The following is a 19013-nucleotide window of genomic DNA, read 5'->3' on the forward strand; positions in this document are numbered from 1 at the left end:
CACTACAGGTGCATCCATCGTGTCCAAAAATGTTCTTTATGCTTTAGTCAAAATGTTTTTGCTTCGAATCTTCAAATCCTTCCGGGGTTCTCGCCGAAAGCGATATACAAATATCAAATAAAATAACGATGGAAAGAAAAGCAGAAGCCGACAGCCAAACCAAGGTTTTTTTACTTACTGCACTCTAGGGTTTGATTAATCTTACAGAACAGCAGAGCACCGCAGACCGACTGAGCGGGTAGATCTTCCGACACATTGCAGCCACGTTCAGCTGACGGAAAAAGAACACAAATGGGAAAGTAGAGAAATTTTTAAAGTGGAATTTACATGATGCAAAACTCATCAGAACGAGGAAAGAGATTTCCGCATTGAAATTTCTGCCACTTATCCTGAAATCGGTCAAAATTTCAGGATTAACATTTTTGAGACGAAAAAAGTCGTAATTTTGAAATTTAGAGAAAACACAAATTGAAAAAAAAAATATGGTCCGCCAAGTTTTCCTTACTGTTTACATAATTACAGAGATATCAAATTTCTGTGAGAGAATGGAAGCCAATGTTGCTCTTTAAGAATAGGTTTGATGTGACCTGTTGCTGAAATACTTTGTTGATACATCAAAGAGGGGGCAGGCGGGGGGGGGGGGGGGGGGCTTGGGTGCATGTTCGTATTTAACCCAACTATGCTAAAAAATTCCAAGAATGTTCACTCCTGTTTGCACTTTTTCAACAGTTACTATTCAGTGCCATATCAATTAACTGTGAGCCCGGGAGGGGGACCCAGTGATTAGCTATAGCCCATAAAGCAAGTGGGTCGAGCAAATGTGTTTACGGTCTCCTTTATATTTTCCTTGAGATGTAGAACCTGTCGATTTACGAACACAATGTACTGTTTGCACTGTTTCTTTTAGGCCTGGGGCCCTCTCAGGCTCAGGGGCGGCCACCTCTAATCCCCCCTGGGCCCTATGCCGCTGTTACCAATTCCCGGTCAGTTTACCACTCTATATTTGAGCACCTGCAAAATATCTCAGGACGGAACCATCTAAACTTACAGGCTTGGAGGCTGATGTTCAGATAAAATCCTCTGAAATTGAAAGCCTCATCAGTGACTAATGATACCCAGAGCAGGTTGCCAGGGGTGACAACTGCTTCTTCTGGTATCTCTGACCCTGAGAAGCTCGCCAGAAGTGTGCTGGCATCGTATGGATCGCGCCCGTAACCGATGTTCAAGAAGTCATAATTCTCTTCCGTCTCCAGGTCTATTACATTGACGGTGAATCTCGTGGCCGGCTCCCCGGTGAAGGACCATACAATGGTGGCGTTGTTGGGGTAATCCTCCTCGGGGTAGCCAGGGGAGGCTGTTATGCCACTTCCTCCAGCAGGTACAGGATCTTTTGGAAAAAACAAATATAAAGGTCAACAACATGAAATTTCCAAAATGCCACAAAAGGCCACATGGTTTTATATTTATGGGAAATTCAGCCATGTACAAATGTCTTTCTGGGTATAAAGAAATAGCTGAGGAAAAGAATGTTAGTATCTCATGGTAAGGGTTAGGACTCACTGTGAGTAATGAAATGTCTTCTGAGGGGTGATGAATATTCATTAATTGTGATAACCTCTAGGGAAAGAGGGGAATGGGGGAGGGGCATACATTGTTTCCAGTGGTCTAAACGGTGGCTCTGTCGTCACCTTCAAACAACTGGAGTATTTGGATCTTGGGAGGAAACTAAAACCTCTCTCACCGACCAAGGGGACATCAGCGGCACATTTCGGCACTGTGGAGCCAGTATACCAATCCACCTCTACCTATTGGGGAGGGGAAGAGTGGGGTGGAGGGGGGCAGGAGCAGAAGATGGGTGGAGTCTCAGCAGGTTGCAGTACTACAAAATGAAGGAATGGGACCATTGAGATGCAGGGATGAGCCTAGGGTTAAAAAAATCATGGAACTTTGCAAAAATTGGGGTATAGGCTCCAGTTTGCATATGCTACAGTGTGCTAGGATAATATTTTTTGTCCCCGAGGTAGAAAAGAAATCACATATATTCCGCGAATTCGCGGAAAAAGCTCATGCCTGGAGATGGACAATCGAAATAATTTTTTTTTTTGCTTGGTATTTTTCAAGTAATTTTCCGGTCCGACTATTAAACATTCTTACCGCAGTAGGCCTCATCGCTGCCATCACTACAGTCCCAAATGTAGTTGCATATGTTCTCTGGCTCAACCTCATATCCATCACAGAACAAAACAGCTGAAAGTAAAGAAAAATAAAAAAATATAATATTTGGTACCTCATATTCAAATCAAATATGTATATATGCAGACACAATAATACTCAATCGAAGAAGCTCCAAGCTCCAAATCTCTAATAGAAATATATATATGAGTTAAACTTACTCCAAACAATTCATGTATATATGCAGACAAAATGACATGACAAAGAAAGATCATCACAAGAGCCTTGAGTAAGATTAAACCCTTGTATCATATGTATGAGAATAAATTAACCCCATCCTCTGGTTTATGAAGCCTACACACTACTGGTAACTTAATGTTAGGCTACCGTTAGTAAGCCAAGCAACTGGTATTCTTGCAGCCTAACACAATTGGTTTGTTAGTATTGTTCAGAGAGGAGGGGTCCTTCAAAGAGTCATGAACCCCAAACATAACATGCTGAAAGCTGTATATTTTCACCACAGTTTAATTTATGCGGTTAACTTTGTATGGAACTTGCTTGCGTATTAGTCATAAATCTTAGGAAAGATTGTACACATAAGGAGTTTTTCCCTCACTTTTCCAGACTAAGCTTCAAATTTCAAGGACTTTCATGACACAAAAAATAACAGGATCCCCCCCCCCCCTAGTTTTCCCTCCTTTTTTCCAGACTTTTCCTAATCATGTGGCGACTGTGAATGATAAATTCATCTCATAGATCCATTACGTGAAATTTTTTCCCGATAGAAACCTGGTCCAGTTATAACTCTCAAGATTGCCCAATTCTGCATGTACTGTACAAGTCAGTCTCCCTGAAATACATTTATATTCATACTACTGTACTCATACCTATTCATACTACTGTACTCATACATATTCATACTACTGTACTCATACATATTCATACTACTGTACTCACACATATTCATACTACTGTACTCACACATATTCATACTACTGTACTCATACATATTCATACTACTGTACTCACACAATTCATACTACTGTACTCATACATATTCATACTACTGTACTCATACATATTCATACTACTGTACTCATACATATTCATACTACTGTACTCATACATATTCATACTACTCATACATATTCATACTATTTTACTCATACATATTCATACTACTGTACTCATACATATTCATACTACTGTACTCATACATATTCATACTACTGTACTCACACATATTCATACTACTGTACTCACACATATTCATACTACTGTACTCATACATATTCATACTACTGTACTCACACAATTCATACTACTGTACTCATACATATTCATACTACTGTACTCATACATATTCATACTACTGTACTCATACATATTCATACTACTGTACTCATACATATTCATACTACTGTACTCATACATATTCATACTACTGTACTCATACATATTCATACTACTGTACTCATACATATTCATACTACTGTACTCATACATATTCATACTACTGTACTCATACATATTCATACTATTTTACTCATACATATTCATACTACTGTACTCATACATATTCATACTACTCATACATATTCATACTACTGTACTCATACCTATTCATACTACTGTCATATTCATACTACTGTACTCATACATATTCATACTACTATACTCGTACATATTCATACTACTCATACATATTCATATTGGTGTACTCGTACAGCTCACTATGCTATCAGTGTTTGCCTTTCACTCTCTTCGTCGTTGTTTTATCTTCACTCAACCATTCGCACTTTCTGTGACGGTCAATGATATATACAATGACACACAAGTGTATGCACACAAGTGTATGCATTGAGTACCACTCAACAAAGATTAAGTGGGACAGATACTGATACAGTCTTCGGGTTTTTGCATCATTAGTTACAAGAGTACTTGTCTCACTGGATAACATATTTATCCTGGGCTATGTTTACACAAGCAAACTTCTACAGCTGAGAGATGGGACAGGAAATCTATCAAGACAGATATACCTCATGGCGGGCAAAAGTTCACAAATTATCCTACCTTCCTCTGGGATGATGTAAGCTTGCCCGTAGAAACCTATGTCTGCAATTCCACCGTCACTCGTGAATTTCAGGCTCAGCGTCCTGCCAGGTGTCACGGTAGTGTAGGGCAAATCCAGGTCGTTACCCGTGAGTACCGACGCATAATCTTCGGAGGTCGGATCGGGTTCAAACCCGACACGTAAGAAGTCGAAACCATCCTCCAGGCCGAAATCGCTGATGTTTAGGAAGATGCGATAGCCGTCCGGTGCGATCAAGAGAGCAGTTGCGGTTGTGTTATCGTCGTACGGGTATGGATAGTTGGTGGTAACAACTGGAAATGGCTCATACGAAAGGGGAACTTTACGAAGAGGAAAAAGGAAAAAATATGTCATTCATTAAACCAAAAAATAAAATCTAATACCGACATGGGTCTTTCTCCCTTAATCTGTGTTTTGTATATTGGTCCCTTCTAGGTGTACTAGCAGTTTATAGGCTTTATGAATGTATTTTATTTTCCCAATTAAAAAATACTGAAAATGGTTTTGTTTTTATTCACAATAAAATGAGCTGTACATCCCCGTAAGCGTGCAGGATTTGGTCATTTTGGATACCGGCCTATTCATTCCCTTACCAAATACACTTGTGACTAATCCCTCCGTGTGATTGCCGGTTATCATCGGGTGAACATACACAGCAACACGTGTGGTACACCTCTGTTTTTTGGAGTGAATAATTCTTGTGTTCTCACTTTCTATCTAAAACATGGGAGAGTGTGTGAACATCCTGTGTGCTCTGCCACATGTTACACAGTGTGATAATGTGTGTATCTAACCCTTGCAAAACCTGTGACAATCCAACTCAAAAAGTGGCGTAGGAAGGTACTTTTGGGGGGGCTGAAGACTGATGGCCGGTCTGGGGGAGGGGTCTGAGGGGAGGGGGTGTCCTCCCCTTTTTTGGCATTTCCGGGTGGCCTCAGATGCAATTTGGTGCAATGTAGCACACTTCAAATCCCACTCCATTTTGTAAAAACTTTTGCATTTTTACCTGGTCTTAGATGCAATTTGGTGCTCCAAATGAGATTTTTTTTCTCATTTGGAAATGAAAAAGGGGTTTTCTGACTTGCGAAGCTGGGGGGGGCGGAATGATACTTCCGCTCCTCCATTTTTTTCACTGGGGGATGGCGCCCCCCAGCCCCCCCCCCCCGGTGTCTACGCCCTTGAACTCAAAGAAAAAGGAGGGGGAAAAAACATAACTTTGAAAATTCTGTGTTACACAAAAGTCCTGTGTGTGCTAGGGCTAGTTCACACATTTCCACATACATCAGGTTTTTTGCCACAGGTTGTAACAGATTCCTGTGACAACCTGTATTCTGTGCTGGCCAGACATTTTCCCACAAATAAACCTGTGGCATTGTGTGGCAAACGGTGAACACTTGCAAACGTGTGTCAAAAGTCCCTTGGTTATTTTCGGGATTCATCACAGGTTTTCGCCTGTCTTTTTGGAACAAATTCTTCTTTCCCACTTCCTTGTGTATTCAAGTTGAGGAAGTTCTATAGTGCGCAGTTTTTAAACCCATTTATACGAAAACTTGTCGTTTCTGTTTCGTTCGAAGGAATTTGTCAATGGCATGGAAAAATATGCCACTGGAATGTATACAGAGTTCCCAGATATCAACTATTTACTAGCACTAAGACCAGGAGAAGGCAAAATATGGGACTTCAAATATGACAAACAAAAGATGGAAAAGAGCAGAGAAATGTATGGCTAGAACAGGCTTTGAGCCAATGACCTCTGGGTTTCAAGCCCAATGCTCTACCAACTGAGGTCTCCATCCATTAAATGGTGGCGATACCTATGTAGCCATTTCTTTACTGAATAAAGCAGGGATGAGCATGGGGTAAAAAAAAAATCACGGAACTTTGCAAAAATTGCGGTATAGGCTCCAGTTTTTGTATGATACAGTATGTTAGGATAATATTTTTTTGTACCTGAGGTAGAAAAGCTGAAAAGCTCATGCCTGATAAAGCCAAGAGTCATATTGCTCATGAAAACCCTTCCCTGCCATTTGTTGGGGTTGTACCTAAATTAAACCTGGGGGGGGGTGTGATCCCTGGTTACACGGGACCTGGAGTGGAGGAGGTTGAGGGGCGGGGGAGGGTTGTCGATCTACTCAAAATATCAAGAAGACAGTGTCAGATTCCTTCCTCTTTTTTTCGACAATGATTCGAAGTTCTAGACACATCAGGTCATTATATAACAATGTCGTTCTCAGCTAAAATTGACAGATCATTCACACACAAAAATTGTCCAAATTAACAGTAATCAATTATTCTCTTTACATAAGGCAGCTGGACATCCACTTGGCAAATTTTACCCCATTTGGTGGCGATTAATGGATTTACCAGAAGGAGAGACCAGAAGGGTGACTGAAAAGGTTCCTTACCACAAACAAATTCTCCTTCTACTTCACACAGTTTAATGGATGCGCAAGCATTCTCCGGATAAATCTCAGGAGGGACGATGCATTCATCTGAGAAAGAAAAAAAAAGTGTTGTCAGGGCCGTACGAGAGGTTGAAGACGGATGTTACAGACATTAACATAGAACACGGTTATCCATTGAAAATATAGTACAACGTGATTTTCAAAACAACATTTCCTTTTTTTATTTTCTTATTTCCTATTTTTCTGATTTGGGATTTGCTGTTAACTATAAATAACTCTGAAACTAGAAAGAAAAAAAAATGAGAAAATGATGCCTTTTCGTGCATTGCCTATTCGAAATGACATCATAGTCAGAGACTGTTGAAGAGTTTTAAACCACTAGTCCCACGAATGGGTAATACAACTCCTGGTTTAAGACGAATTGAGAAATGATCTTCACAATCAAATGAAAAACTTCAATGTCTCAACTTCATACACACTTTGCTGAATCTTAACCAAAAGAGACGGAATGTTCTGTAAAAGAGCTCGGAACTTAGAGAGGACCTGATTGGACGTTGAATGGGTTTATATCTTGGCGAAGGTCAGAAACCACATGTCCTGATTACATGAAACAAAAACTTTAATCAAGCAGGTATGAGCCTGGGGTAAAAAAAAAAATCACAGAACTTTGCAAATTGCGGTATAGGCTCCAGATTGCATATGCTACAGTGTGTTAGGATAATAGTTTTTGTCCCCGAGGTACTAAAGAAATTAGGGATTTTCCGCGAATTCGCGGAAAAAGCTCATGCCTGATCAAGACACTCGTGCCTGATCGAGACACTCATGCCCGAATTCTTTATCTATCGAGTTAATCGCATCCGTCGTTTTGATTCAAATTTTTTGGGGGGAATACACAAAATATATCATGATCTTATCAAATCACATGTAACAGTTGATAGTAGCCGTTAAACATCTTTATCAAGTTTTGCCTCCTCTGGGAGTGACGCGATGAACCGTGTCACCATGATTACGTAGATCATCATCAACATGGTGCTGGAACAGCGACTAAAACAATGTTATTTCATGGCTGCGTGACAAACTGTACCGTCTTGGGTGGAACGTAATTATCTTAGTTACCGGTACTTTTTGCTTTATCGTTATTTTTTTATCATCTGCTGCGAGATGAGTGGCTAATCCTTTCTGGGGTTTGCATATTGTGAACTTATGAGACCCCAACTGTCATCTTTAGTCTGGGTGCTAAAGATGACGGCCATCAAGAGAACCTCCTCGAACAGCGAATAATACATCTTATTCCGTTTAGGAGATTACAGAGGTATAACGTTACTGACACATACAGGGCTAAAGGACTCGAGCGAGTCTAAATATGGCACCGTCTGGCCACATGAGCTGTCAATCCTTTAAAGTCTGTCTTAATTGATTTTGATACCTATTTTCCGCAATGTTGATGGATATTGCTCTGAACTTTGACCCGATTGATGGTATTTCATTTTGAACAACACTGTTTACATTCTACCAGAGAAATGTAATAGACAAAAAAAAAATAATCATAAGAGAAAACAGTTATAATAATCATAATAATATTTGATTTTTTTATATAGTGCTTTATACCAGCAATAGGTCTCAAAGCGCTTTACAGAAGGTATAATTTACCCCTGGATAACCTGTCCAAGAGAAAATCCCTCCAGACGGCTGCAGTTATACACTGCGCACATAAATGACAAGTTACCTCACAGGTACTCATTTAACCCCTGGGTGGAGAGAGGCAATTGATATATAAAGCAGCCTGCCCGAGGACAAAACTTAATGAACTAGGCAGGTCAGGTACTTCCTTAATTGCAAGCAAAATGATGTCTTATTAAAAGATCTATTCTCGAGAGAGAAATTACATTCGGACATTCACTTTTCTAATGGACATTCCCAGGGCGTTATGGTCAAGTGGTTAAGGCAGTGGACTTGTGATCTAAGGATTACAGGTTCGAGCCCTGGCCAGATCATTGCGTTGTGTCCTTGGGCAAGGCACTTTACCTCCTTTCTATTCACCCAGGTGTATAAATGGGGACTTGCGAGGTGACTTGTAAATATAGTTGCGCGCGCCAGTTTGTGGCTGCACCCTATGGGAAGTTCCCCAGGGGATAGGTGGCTGTGGTGCACTGTGGTGCCCCAGGAGAGTTTGTTTGAATTGTGCACACTTTGGCGTGTAAAGTTACCAATGACCAGGGTTAAGAACAGCGCGGCGAGACTTTATTGTAAGTTGCGCTATATAAGAAATGTTAATTATTATTTCTAAAACAGGGCGGCCATGACATACTAACCAACTGGATCAACCACTGTGAGGAGACCACTGTAGCCATAATTTTGGCTTTCTCCATCGCTCTCGAGCCGCAGCCAAACATCCGAGCAGTTTAGCAGGATTGGATCCGGGATTTCGCTGCCGGTGAGGACGGCCCGGATGGAGTCTTCATCAGAGGGTTCGAATCCACATCCGATGTAGAGAAAGTCGACATATTCCTCCACGTCAAACTCGTAAAATTCGATGTAGGCCCCGAGGCCTTCCTCGCCGGATCCACTCCAGATCCAGGTTGTGTTAGCCGGGTAGACGTCGGGGTAGTAGGGGGAATTCACGTATACGGTATCCCCCTGTTGGAAACGTTCTTGAAGGAAGGGAAGAAAATTTGTCGAGGGATAATTTGTTTTTCATTTCTTCTTTAAATACCATAGAAGTACTGTATAGTATGATAGAATTCTGTCTCTTAGCAACAGAGAAGGGGAATAACCTGGTTGGACATGCTGATCGTAAAGTATTCGATGAGATCAATCAAAAGTTCAAAACGGTTCACTGAGACTGCAAAAAAACACTCGATTTCTACAAAATAGCAATACTTAAAAAGTGACAACCTTGGTTGCACGTATTGTGGCATTGACACAATGTGAACCTTTAGGTGTAGGATCTTGACATTTCAAACCATCGAAACTTAATGATATTGCAATAGAAACAAATAGACATTTATTGTTCAATTTAGTGTTTGCCAAAGAGGAAGGGCTTCCTTGCTCTTGACAAACCTTCTCTTTGAGTAGATCAGGGATGTGCCTGTGGTAAAAAAATTATCACAGAACTTTGCAAATATTGCGGTACAGGCTCCAGTTTGCGTATGCTATGGTGTGTTAGGATAAGTTTTAATCTCGGAGGTAGAAAAGAAATCACGGATATTCCGCGAATTCGCAGAAAAAGCTCATGCCTGGTAGATTTTTCAGAGGAATACGAGGCAGAGGTGACGTACAATTGTCGCACCGATCCCTACCCACAGGGTTGCCACTCAGCATCCCCATTCGACGAATGAAATTGTATCCCTTGCACCTGATGGCTTTCTCAATACTGAAAGAAAGGTGAATGCCCCCTTACGTGCATTGTCATTTCAGTGCGACTATGGTGAACAAAATTGTTTCATTGAAATAATAGAACCAAGACTGCAGTCTTCAAATTCCCAAACCATAATCACCTAATCCACAGAGAGGCTCTGCTCAACGACACTGAAAAGTGGCAGTTTTGAATGGGTCCCAAAAAAAAAAACTGGTTACTGGTGAGGATTTGAACTGGAACGTAATGATTGTGTGGCAGAAAATCCAATAACTAACACCACAACTTTATGTCTTTAAATAGCATGTGCTCTCTTCCAGCTGCCCCTCCTCCTTCCCATACTTTGTCACCACCTACTCCACACAGTTCCATGCCCCCCACCCCCCTCCCTCCTCCCCTTCACCACAAGACAAGAAGGAATACTAGATTTAGCACTAGGAATTAAGATAACAAACTACAAAAATCTCCAAAATGAAATATCATCGAATACAAAAATGAGAGATTAGTGTTCGACCTACCACAGTCAACCTCATCAAGACCTGTCTGACCACAGTTCCACTCACGGTTACAGATGTAAGATTGCGCCACAATGGTGTCATCTTCGGGACACACGACGTAATCTGAATACCAATGAAAATATATAAGAAAAAAAAAGCCGAATAAGACAAGGAGCTAATAACAACGTCTTGAATTTTCAAAAAAAAAGGTTCAATTTTTTTTTTTATCATTTACTTTATTTGAAAACTGTCAAGTACACTTTGTGATATGTACTAATAATCATAATTTAATGATAATCATCATCGGCCGGTTATTTTCACGACGCTGAAGCAACGGCTCATTGATAACAATCGTCGGGTGGCTTCCAATTCAACGTTTTAACTCAAATTTTGAATCTTTTCAACTTTGGAAAGTCATTTCAGATGGGAAGACCTTAGATTGCTCTTGGATGAAAAACCCACCCATACAAAAAGTCCTGCACAAAATCCTGCATAAAATCCTGCAGGATCCTGCGGGATTTTATGCAGGACTTTTAACAGTGCACCTTACAGGCCGGGGATTCGAACCCCAAACCTCCCAATGACTAAGTTTCATTGCTTCGACTGCCACAGCCTTTACCCACTTGGCCACAGCACCGGTTTATATTTTGATATATAAACACATGTGATGTCATACATTGGCCAGACAGACTGTCTTTTTTAAACTTTTGTTGTTTTCCACTGAGGGGCATTTTGGATTACACTTGTAAGGTCGTCACTTGATATCATTATTTTTAATCATAAAACTAAAAACTCTTTCCTACAGTTGAGTTTAATTTATCAAGTTTATATCAATCATTGCAATTCTTATAGATACCCTAAAGGCCATGGTATTTGTTTGACGTTTTGTGGACGACATCACAGATCATACACAATGCTCTCATCTTATGGAGTGATAAAAACTATGAAATTGTAATATTCTATAATTTCAATCACTGGAATTTTACAGCATATCACTAGATGGGATGCTTAATGATCTTAGTCTATTACAATTATCATACACAATACTCTCATACCATGACTGAAAGCACTTGTACTGACATTTTATTTAAACAATGCCGATATATCCTGTCACGGATATATCCGGTCACGGATATATCCTGTCACGGATATGTCCGGTCACGGATATGTCCTGTCACGGACATGTCCGGTCACGGCCATGTCCGGTCACGGACATGTCCTGTCACGGACATGTCCTGTCACGGACATGTCCGGTCACGGACATGTCCGGTCACGGACATGTCCTGTCACGGATATATCCTGTCACGGATATATCCGGTCACGGATATATCTTGTCACGGATATTTCCGTGACCGGATGTATCCATGACCAGATATATCCTGTCACGGAGATATCCGGTCACGGATATATACAGTCACGGATATATACTGTCCAGATAGATCAACAGTTTGAAACTGTCCGTACCATCATTACAAGGAGTGTTCAAAACATGAGCAAGACCAGAGAGTAGTCACGGAGGTCACGGATATGTCCGGTCACGGATATATCCGGTCACGGACATATCCGGTCACGGATATATCCTGTCACGGATATATCCTATCTCGGGTATATCCTGTTTTTCCGTGACCGGATATATCCGTGACCGGATATGTCCATAACTGGACATATCTGTGACCGTATCCATCAGTGACCGGATATATCCGTGACCGGATATATCCTGTCACGGATATATCCGGTCACGGATATATACAGTCACGGATATATACTGTCCAGATAGATCAACAGTTTGGAACTGTCCGTACCATCATTACAAGGAGTGTTCAAAACATGAGCAAGACCAGAGAGTATCACGGTTACCATACAGAATTGTTTTAGTAGCATTATAGAAATTTGTCCAAACTGGCTGAAAAACACAGCAGTATCTTTTTTTTCTCCTCCATATTAATTTTCTCCTCAATGTGTATATATGACCAATCAAATCTCAGAGGTTAAGGATGATAGGCACCAAAAATCCAAAACTTAGTACGGTAGCTATCACAGGATATAATATTGAGAAATCAACATTTTCCTTTTTCTTTTTAATGTTATTATTATTATTATTTTTATCAGATGGTTCCCACCCTTTTCAGACAAATGAAATTCCAGACTACTTTTGCAGAGCAAACAACACACGAATGTTTTACGGTTGACTATCAAGCCTACACATTCTGAGGGACTTAATGTTTTATAGCCTAGTACCCCTATTGGACCTAAATAAATTGTAACAATTGCAAAATGTATGCTGACACCTCTCATTAAAATTGCAAATATGACGGTTGAATAAAATAAATCGTAGTGGGAGGAGCATGTAACGGTTCTTTCATATTCTAAAAGTGAGCTCTCATACAAGTAGTCAGGAAAATTTGCTCAAAATGACAATTTTCTTCACTTTTTTCCCAGACTAGACTAAAGCAATTTTCAAAAGACTCTGATTGAGAAAAGTAGGTTTTATATTTTTCGCCACTATTTTCTGACTTGCCATTTCTCAAACTATGTTTTTGTTTGTGTTAACCTGCCCCTATTGATACAGATTTAGACACTGTTACACTCTCGTGACTAGAGATCCAAACATGCTTCCAATTTAAACTCTACCGTGCGTGCGCATGATCACAAAATTCACCTTCTTCGTTAACGACCTGGACGAAACCGTAGAAACCCACGTCTGTATAGGCGTAATCGGAGGAGAAATGGAGACACAGAGTGTTGTCCTGCGAGATGAAGGCCGCGCCGTTTCCGAGGACACCCGAGAGTTCCTCAAAGTAAGCCTCTCTGCAATCAGTTCCGCTTCCGATCCTCAGAACATCGTAGTCTTCTTCCGTGTAGAATATCTGAGGAACGAACAATATCTGTAGGTCGTCCTCGGCCGTGAAAGTCCACAGCAGGTCGGCATTGTTCTCGTAGCTTTCGGGGAAGTACGGGGTAGCAATCGCCGCGGTAGCGTAACGATCCAGTGGTTCTGAAAGGAGCAGAGTATAGAGAGGTAACAAAAGGACTAGTGATTTTGTGTACAGAGGTGAAGTTTTGAATATTCAGAGCTTGGTACTATACTTCTATATCCTCAAGGGGGTAACACTGGGGTGACCAATTGCTGGACACCCTCTTCACTCTTCATAAAAGTATCGTACCGCAGTAAATGTATAGTAACGGCATTGTATACATGCACATTAAATACTAAGGTTCCGTCAGTTTGCAGGTGGTGATGCGAACTGTATCACTACGCTGAATGGTAGGAACGCTAGCGTGGTGCATCCCAGCCATTCTGAGCGTGGGTTTCCAAATAAACAAACGAAGAAAAGTGAAAATATCTTTAACAGAAGTCAAAGAGAAGGTATTGCTTTCGGTAACGAATAAGATTTGGAAGATAAGAAGTTTGGTGAGTTTTGAATGACATTTCTTTATGAGTTATAAAAAGATAATCATATAACAGTTAGAATTAATTTCAAACCATAAATTGAATATTGTTGTTAACGTTTGCAAAATAAATGTCCAACACCTTTTCTCTTCTCTTTTGTGCGACATTTTAAGAGCAAGTCAAACACCCAGATAATTTTCCCATATGAGCAAAACTGTGTCATTCCCACAAGTATACACAGACCTTTTTCATTTTTGAACAATTTACACAGCTAAAGATAATTTTTGAGATCAGCTTTCTGGTTTATCCTAAAAGCACACCATCAGTGAAAGGGCTTTCTATAAATTCTGATATCGTTGTAGAAACTGAACAGAAGCTCGGCCAACCCCCCCCCCTCCATTTCAATTGTCTTGAGTATAGATAATGGTGAAAGGGGGTAAAGGAAAGGGCGGGGGAGGGAAAGAAGGTAGAGTACATGAACGGTTTAGGAGGGACTATCGATAAAGACAAAGTAGTATAAAGATTTGAGGGTGATGGAGATGTTGGGGGGTGGGGGGGCAGAGGGGTCTAACAAAGAGACTCACCGCATTCATATTCATCTCGCCCATCCAAGCACTCCCAAAGTCCGTTGCATACTTGATTCGGGTGGAGCAGAGTTCCTTTGTCACAGGTGACACTTTCTATTTAAAATAAAAAAATAAAAAAATTCAACTCATAAGAAGTTTCTTGCTAATATATATGCTTACATAGTGTACAGTATAATATTAAATAGTATTTGCATGGCGTCTCTGGTTAATCACCTAGCCCTGCTGTTACCTGGTTCAAGGATTAAGTACCCGGTTCCAGCATATTTTTTTCTTTCTCCTTCATTGATTTCTCTTAATTTCTTTTAATTTCTTTTAATTGAATCCTTAATGTCAAATGTCAAAATGTCAACGCTTCACAAATTGTGTAATCGATGAGCACTACCAACTCAAAAGTCGAGAAGAAACATAACTACGAAAAGGTAATCTCGTCTTCAGCTGCTCCCTCTATTAAAAAGTGGTATTAAAAAGTGGTGAAGACTAAAACAAACATTTTAGAAGCCAATATTTTTTCTTTAATGCTTTTTGAAATATATCGTAGTAGTATCAAGTCGAATTGAACCAATTGCAGTGTTCCACATTTAACACTAAAGCCTAATACTATATAATTGAAGGCTGAAAATCATTACAAACCATATGTGATGAATCAATTAGAAATTTCGTATTAGGAACACTGCTCTAAAAGTATGGTATAAGCTGCATAAAATAATTTCGTGGAGAAAATTAGCTATAAGACTTTTTGACAAAGTTCTCCTTCAGTTTGCTTCAAAAACAGCAACACTTTTCATCAATTTCCTAGAATACTCTATCCTAACGTTGGACTGCTATGTGTGACAAACAAAGCCTAACCATATTCAATGGTAACTGCCTTGTGTTTGACATCTTCTTTACCAAACGGAATTTTTTTTATTGCACAGGGCCTCCAAGAAGCACTGATCACTTTTTCCCCCGAGTCCAAAACAAGGAAATTTGTCAGTTTCACCAAGTTAGCTGAGGGGAGGGTAGTTTGAGGAACATTGGGTAGGGGGCTGTGGTGTTTTGTTTAAATGTTTGAACATTTGATGTTTACAAATTCGTTACTGGATCATAGTTTGTTTGGAATCTTGCCAAGCATTTTGTGTCTGCGCCTTTTACCCAGCTAAGGCTTGTACAATCAGCGACCATGCTGATTATGTGAGACAAGTTACTTTCTGGAAGTCGAAAGAAATCAGTAAAATTTGAGATAAAACAGAGAGATTCCAGGACACTTCAACTTTAACTATTTCCTTTCTAGTTATTTTCATTTCCAATTTTTTCAAGTTTTTTATATCACTTGATATGTGTTTTCTTTTCCTGTTATTCTATTTGAAGAAGACTTTGTTATGAAAGACTTACATGTGCGTACTAAGGCCATATCTTTTGAATTCAACTTTTCTCTTTATACTTTTTCACTTGGAGCGCTTGCTCGCACATATTCCTCACCTTCCAAATCCACGACCGTTACCAGGAGGTAGACGGATCCCTCGTTTTTATTCTCGTCGGACACGAATGAGGCATAGAACTTGTTATTCTCATGGATGAAAGGTTTCTGCGCGCCGTACCCATCAAAGTAATACAGATCGTCGAGCGAGGAGGAGGAGGGTGAACCGATGTACAATCTATCGAACCTAGGCTCTGTTGAAAAAGTCACAAACTCCACAGCAAAACCGGAACCCTCTCCTGCCTTGGCTGTCCAAGAGATGCTGATGTTATTGGCATACCTGTCATAATTGTAAGGATCGCTTGGAGGACTTAGGTAGAACGATTCACCATTCTCCAATGGAGCTGCAAAGATAAAAAATATAACCAAAAAAAAAAAAAAGGGGGGGGGGGTTAATTTAAAGTCTAGATCTGTATTAGTTGTATACAAGGATGGCGGTATTTGCCTTTTAAGATTTCTAATGAAGATATTTCTGGAAGCTTATCCTCCATCGAGATCCACATAGAGTAGTAGAAAATGCAAATAAAATGCCATGTACACAAACACACACACACTAGAAGAATCGACATACACAAATTTGTCCTCACATTTCGAATACAAAGCAGCTTCTTGCATTGGTTTTTTCTCCGGTTTTTTGGGGGGATAAAAAATTGAACCTAAAGTACAGTAAACAGTGAGGTCCATTTCTACTTAATTGTTCTCAACAAACTAATGCTGAAGAAGTGGACAATTTCTGATTAGCTGTGTGCATGTGTATAGTGGCTTGAAATACTTAAATATGAAAGTGTGTCAGGCGACAATTTTTTAAATGGAACAAAATATTTAATTACATGCCAATCAACTTTTACTCAGTGGGGTGCAATATATCAGTGGGGTTGTCCTTAACAGTTAATTGGTGGAACAGACATTTTGGAGTTTGCGAGAGATATTTGACAGAACGCCGTAAAGGTTGTTACACATGTTAGGAACACGATGCAACGTCATGTAATGTAGTGTACTGTGATGCAATGCCATATGATATAAAGCAATGCAATGTCATGCAATGTAATACAATGTAATGTAATGTACTGTGATACAATGTAATGTAATGCAACATCATGTAATGTACTGTGAAGCAATGTCATATGATGTAAAGCAATGCAATGCCATGCAATGTAATACAATGTAATGTAATGTACTGTAATACTATGTAATGTAATGCAACGTCATGTAATGTAATGTACTGCGATGCCATATGATGTAAAGCAATGCAATGTCATGCAATGTAATGTAATGCAATGTACTGCGATGCAATGCCATATGATGTAAAGCAATGCAATGTCATGCAATGTAATACAATGTAATGTACTGCATTGTAATACTATGTAATGTAATGCAATGTCATGTAATGTAATGTGATGCAATGCCATATGATGTAAAGCAATGCAATGTCATGCAATGTAATACAATGTAATGTACTGCATTGTAATACTATGTAATGTAATGCAACGTCATGTAATGTAATGTGATGCAATGCCATATGATGTAAAGCAATGCAATGTCATGCAATGTAATACAATGTAATGTACTGCATTGTAATACTATGTAATGTAATGCAACGTCATGTAATGTAATGTGATGCAATGCCATATGATGTAAAGCAATGCAATGTCATGCAATGTAATACAATGTAATGTAATGTACTGTAATACTATGTAATGTAATGCAACGTCATGTAATGTACTACCATGCAATGCCATATGATGTAAAGCAATGCAATGTCATGCAATGTAATACAATGTAATGTAATGTACTGTGATACAATGTAATGTAATGCATCGTCATGTAATGTAATGTACTGTGATGCAATGCCATATGATGTAAAGCAATGCAATGTCATGCAATGTAATACAATGTAATGTACTGTACTGTAATACAATGTAATGTAATGCAACGTCATGTAATGTAATGTAATGCAATGTAATGTACTGTTGTCTTTAATATACTGTAATGCTATAATGTAATGTAAAGTAATGCAATGTCATATACTTTAATGTACTGTAATGCAATGCAATGTACTATAATGTAACGTAAAGCAATGCAATGTCATGTACTGTAATGTAGCCTACTGTAATGTAATTCAATGTACTGTAAGGTATTGTAAAGCAATGCTATGTCATGTAATGTAAATCTAGGAGATGCCACCCAGCATATTTTTACAGAGGGTGTTTGAAAATTGCCATCACTGTTTAATATATGAATTGTGTGAAACAGGAAAATCAACCAAGGCCAAGAGAATGATCCACTGATTGTGAGATGGCCATGTTATGCATTCATGTTACTAAGTGACTTTCTTAAAAAAAAAAAAGAACCTACTCCACTACTGAGCTTGAGCTACTGTACCATGTTGCTCTACAAAGAAAATCATGCAAGTTTCCCTAAAAATTTAGGACAAGCCTGCTCAAACGAAAAAATTGAGATCATGAGAACTCACGACAGTCCTCCTCGTCCTCTCCCTCCTTGCAGAACCATTCCTGATTGCAGGTTTCGTATGGTGGAAGGTAGGTGCCATTATTACACGCATCTCCTGTCGTATATTAAAAAAAAAAAAAAGCGTTGAAGAAATAATTCGTTATTTAGTGTCTTCTTTTACAAAACAATAATGCCCATTTGGGGAATAAGCTCCTCTTTTTGGATTCGTTTTTTTACTTTCTTTCTGTCCTTCTGTCTTCTCTTCTATTGGCCCTATACTAGGGAGTGTTAGCTCAGTGGTTAATGCTGCCCATACAAAAAAAGTCCTGCAGGAATCCTATAAGATTCCTGTATATGGAACAGGATTCCTTCCAAACGTACAAAAATCCTTCATATGCATGCAAGATTCCATGATGCATGCGTGTACAGGAATCCCTCATAAGCATGCAGGATATGGCCAAATCCTGGCATATATCCTGCAGGTTTTTTGTATGGGCGGTGCCTTCCAATCATATAGTAAGGTCCCCGGTTCGAGTCACTCCAAGATTAATGTATGTCGTCCAGTTACAACATTAAAATATGAATCTAAGAGACTGACTTCGGTCAG

The 19013-nt window shown here is 39.5% G+C and overlaps 1 protein-coding gene across 1 annotated transcript in view; it reads right to left on the reverse strand.

Moving 5' to 3' along the window:
• LOC139984292 (CUB and sushi domain-containing protein 3-like) overlaps positions 1-19013 on the reverse strand; it is a 74129-nt gene that overhangs the window by 21803 nt on the left and 33313 nt on the right. Inside the window, exons 14-24 of the mRNA XM_071998143.1 lie at positions 18429-18521; positions 15958-16299; positions 14497-14592; positions 13181-13516; positions 10543-10644; positions 8982-9320; positions 6670-6756; positions 4246-4584; positions 2155-2247; positions 1049-1387; positions 179-271 (exon numbers count right to left, since the gene is read on the reverse strand). Coding sequence (XP_071854244.1) covers positions 179-271; positions 1049-1387; positions 2155-2247; positions 4246-4584; positions 6670-6756; positions 8982-9320; positions 10543-10644; positions 13181-13516; positions 14497-14592; positions 15958-16299; positions 18429-18521 — 2259 coding nt within the window. The remainder of the gene's footprint in view (positions 1-178; positions 272-1048; positions 1388-2154; positions 2248-4245; positions 4585-6669; positions 6757-8981; positions 9321-10542; positions 10645-13180; positions 13517-14496; positions 14593-15957; positions 16300-18428; positions 18522-19013) is intronic.

The sequence above is a fragment of the Apostichopus japonicus genome, chromosome 17, assembly GCF_037975245.1.
Source record: "Apostichopus japonicus isolate 1M-3 chromosome 17, ASM3797524v1, whole genome shotgun sequence".
Classification (NCBI taxonomy): domain Eukaryota; kingdom Metazoa; phylum Echinodermata; class Holothuroidea; order Aspidochirotida; family Stichopodidae; genus Apostichopus; species Apostichopus japonicus.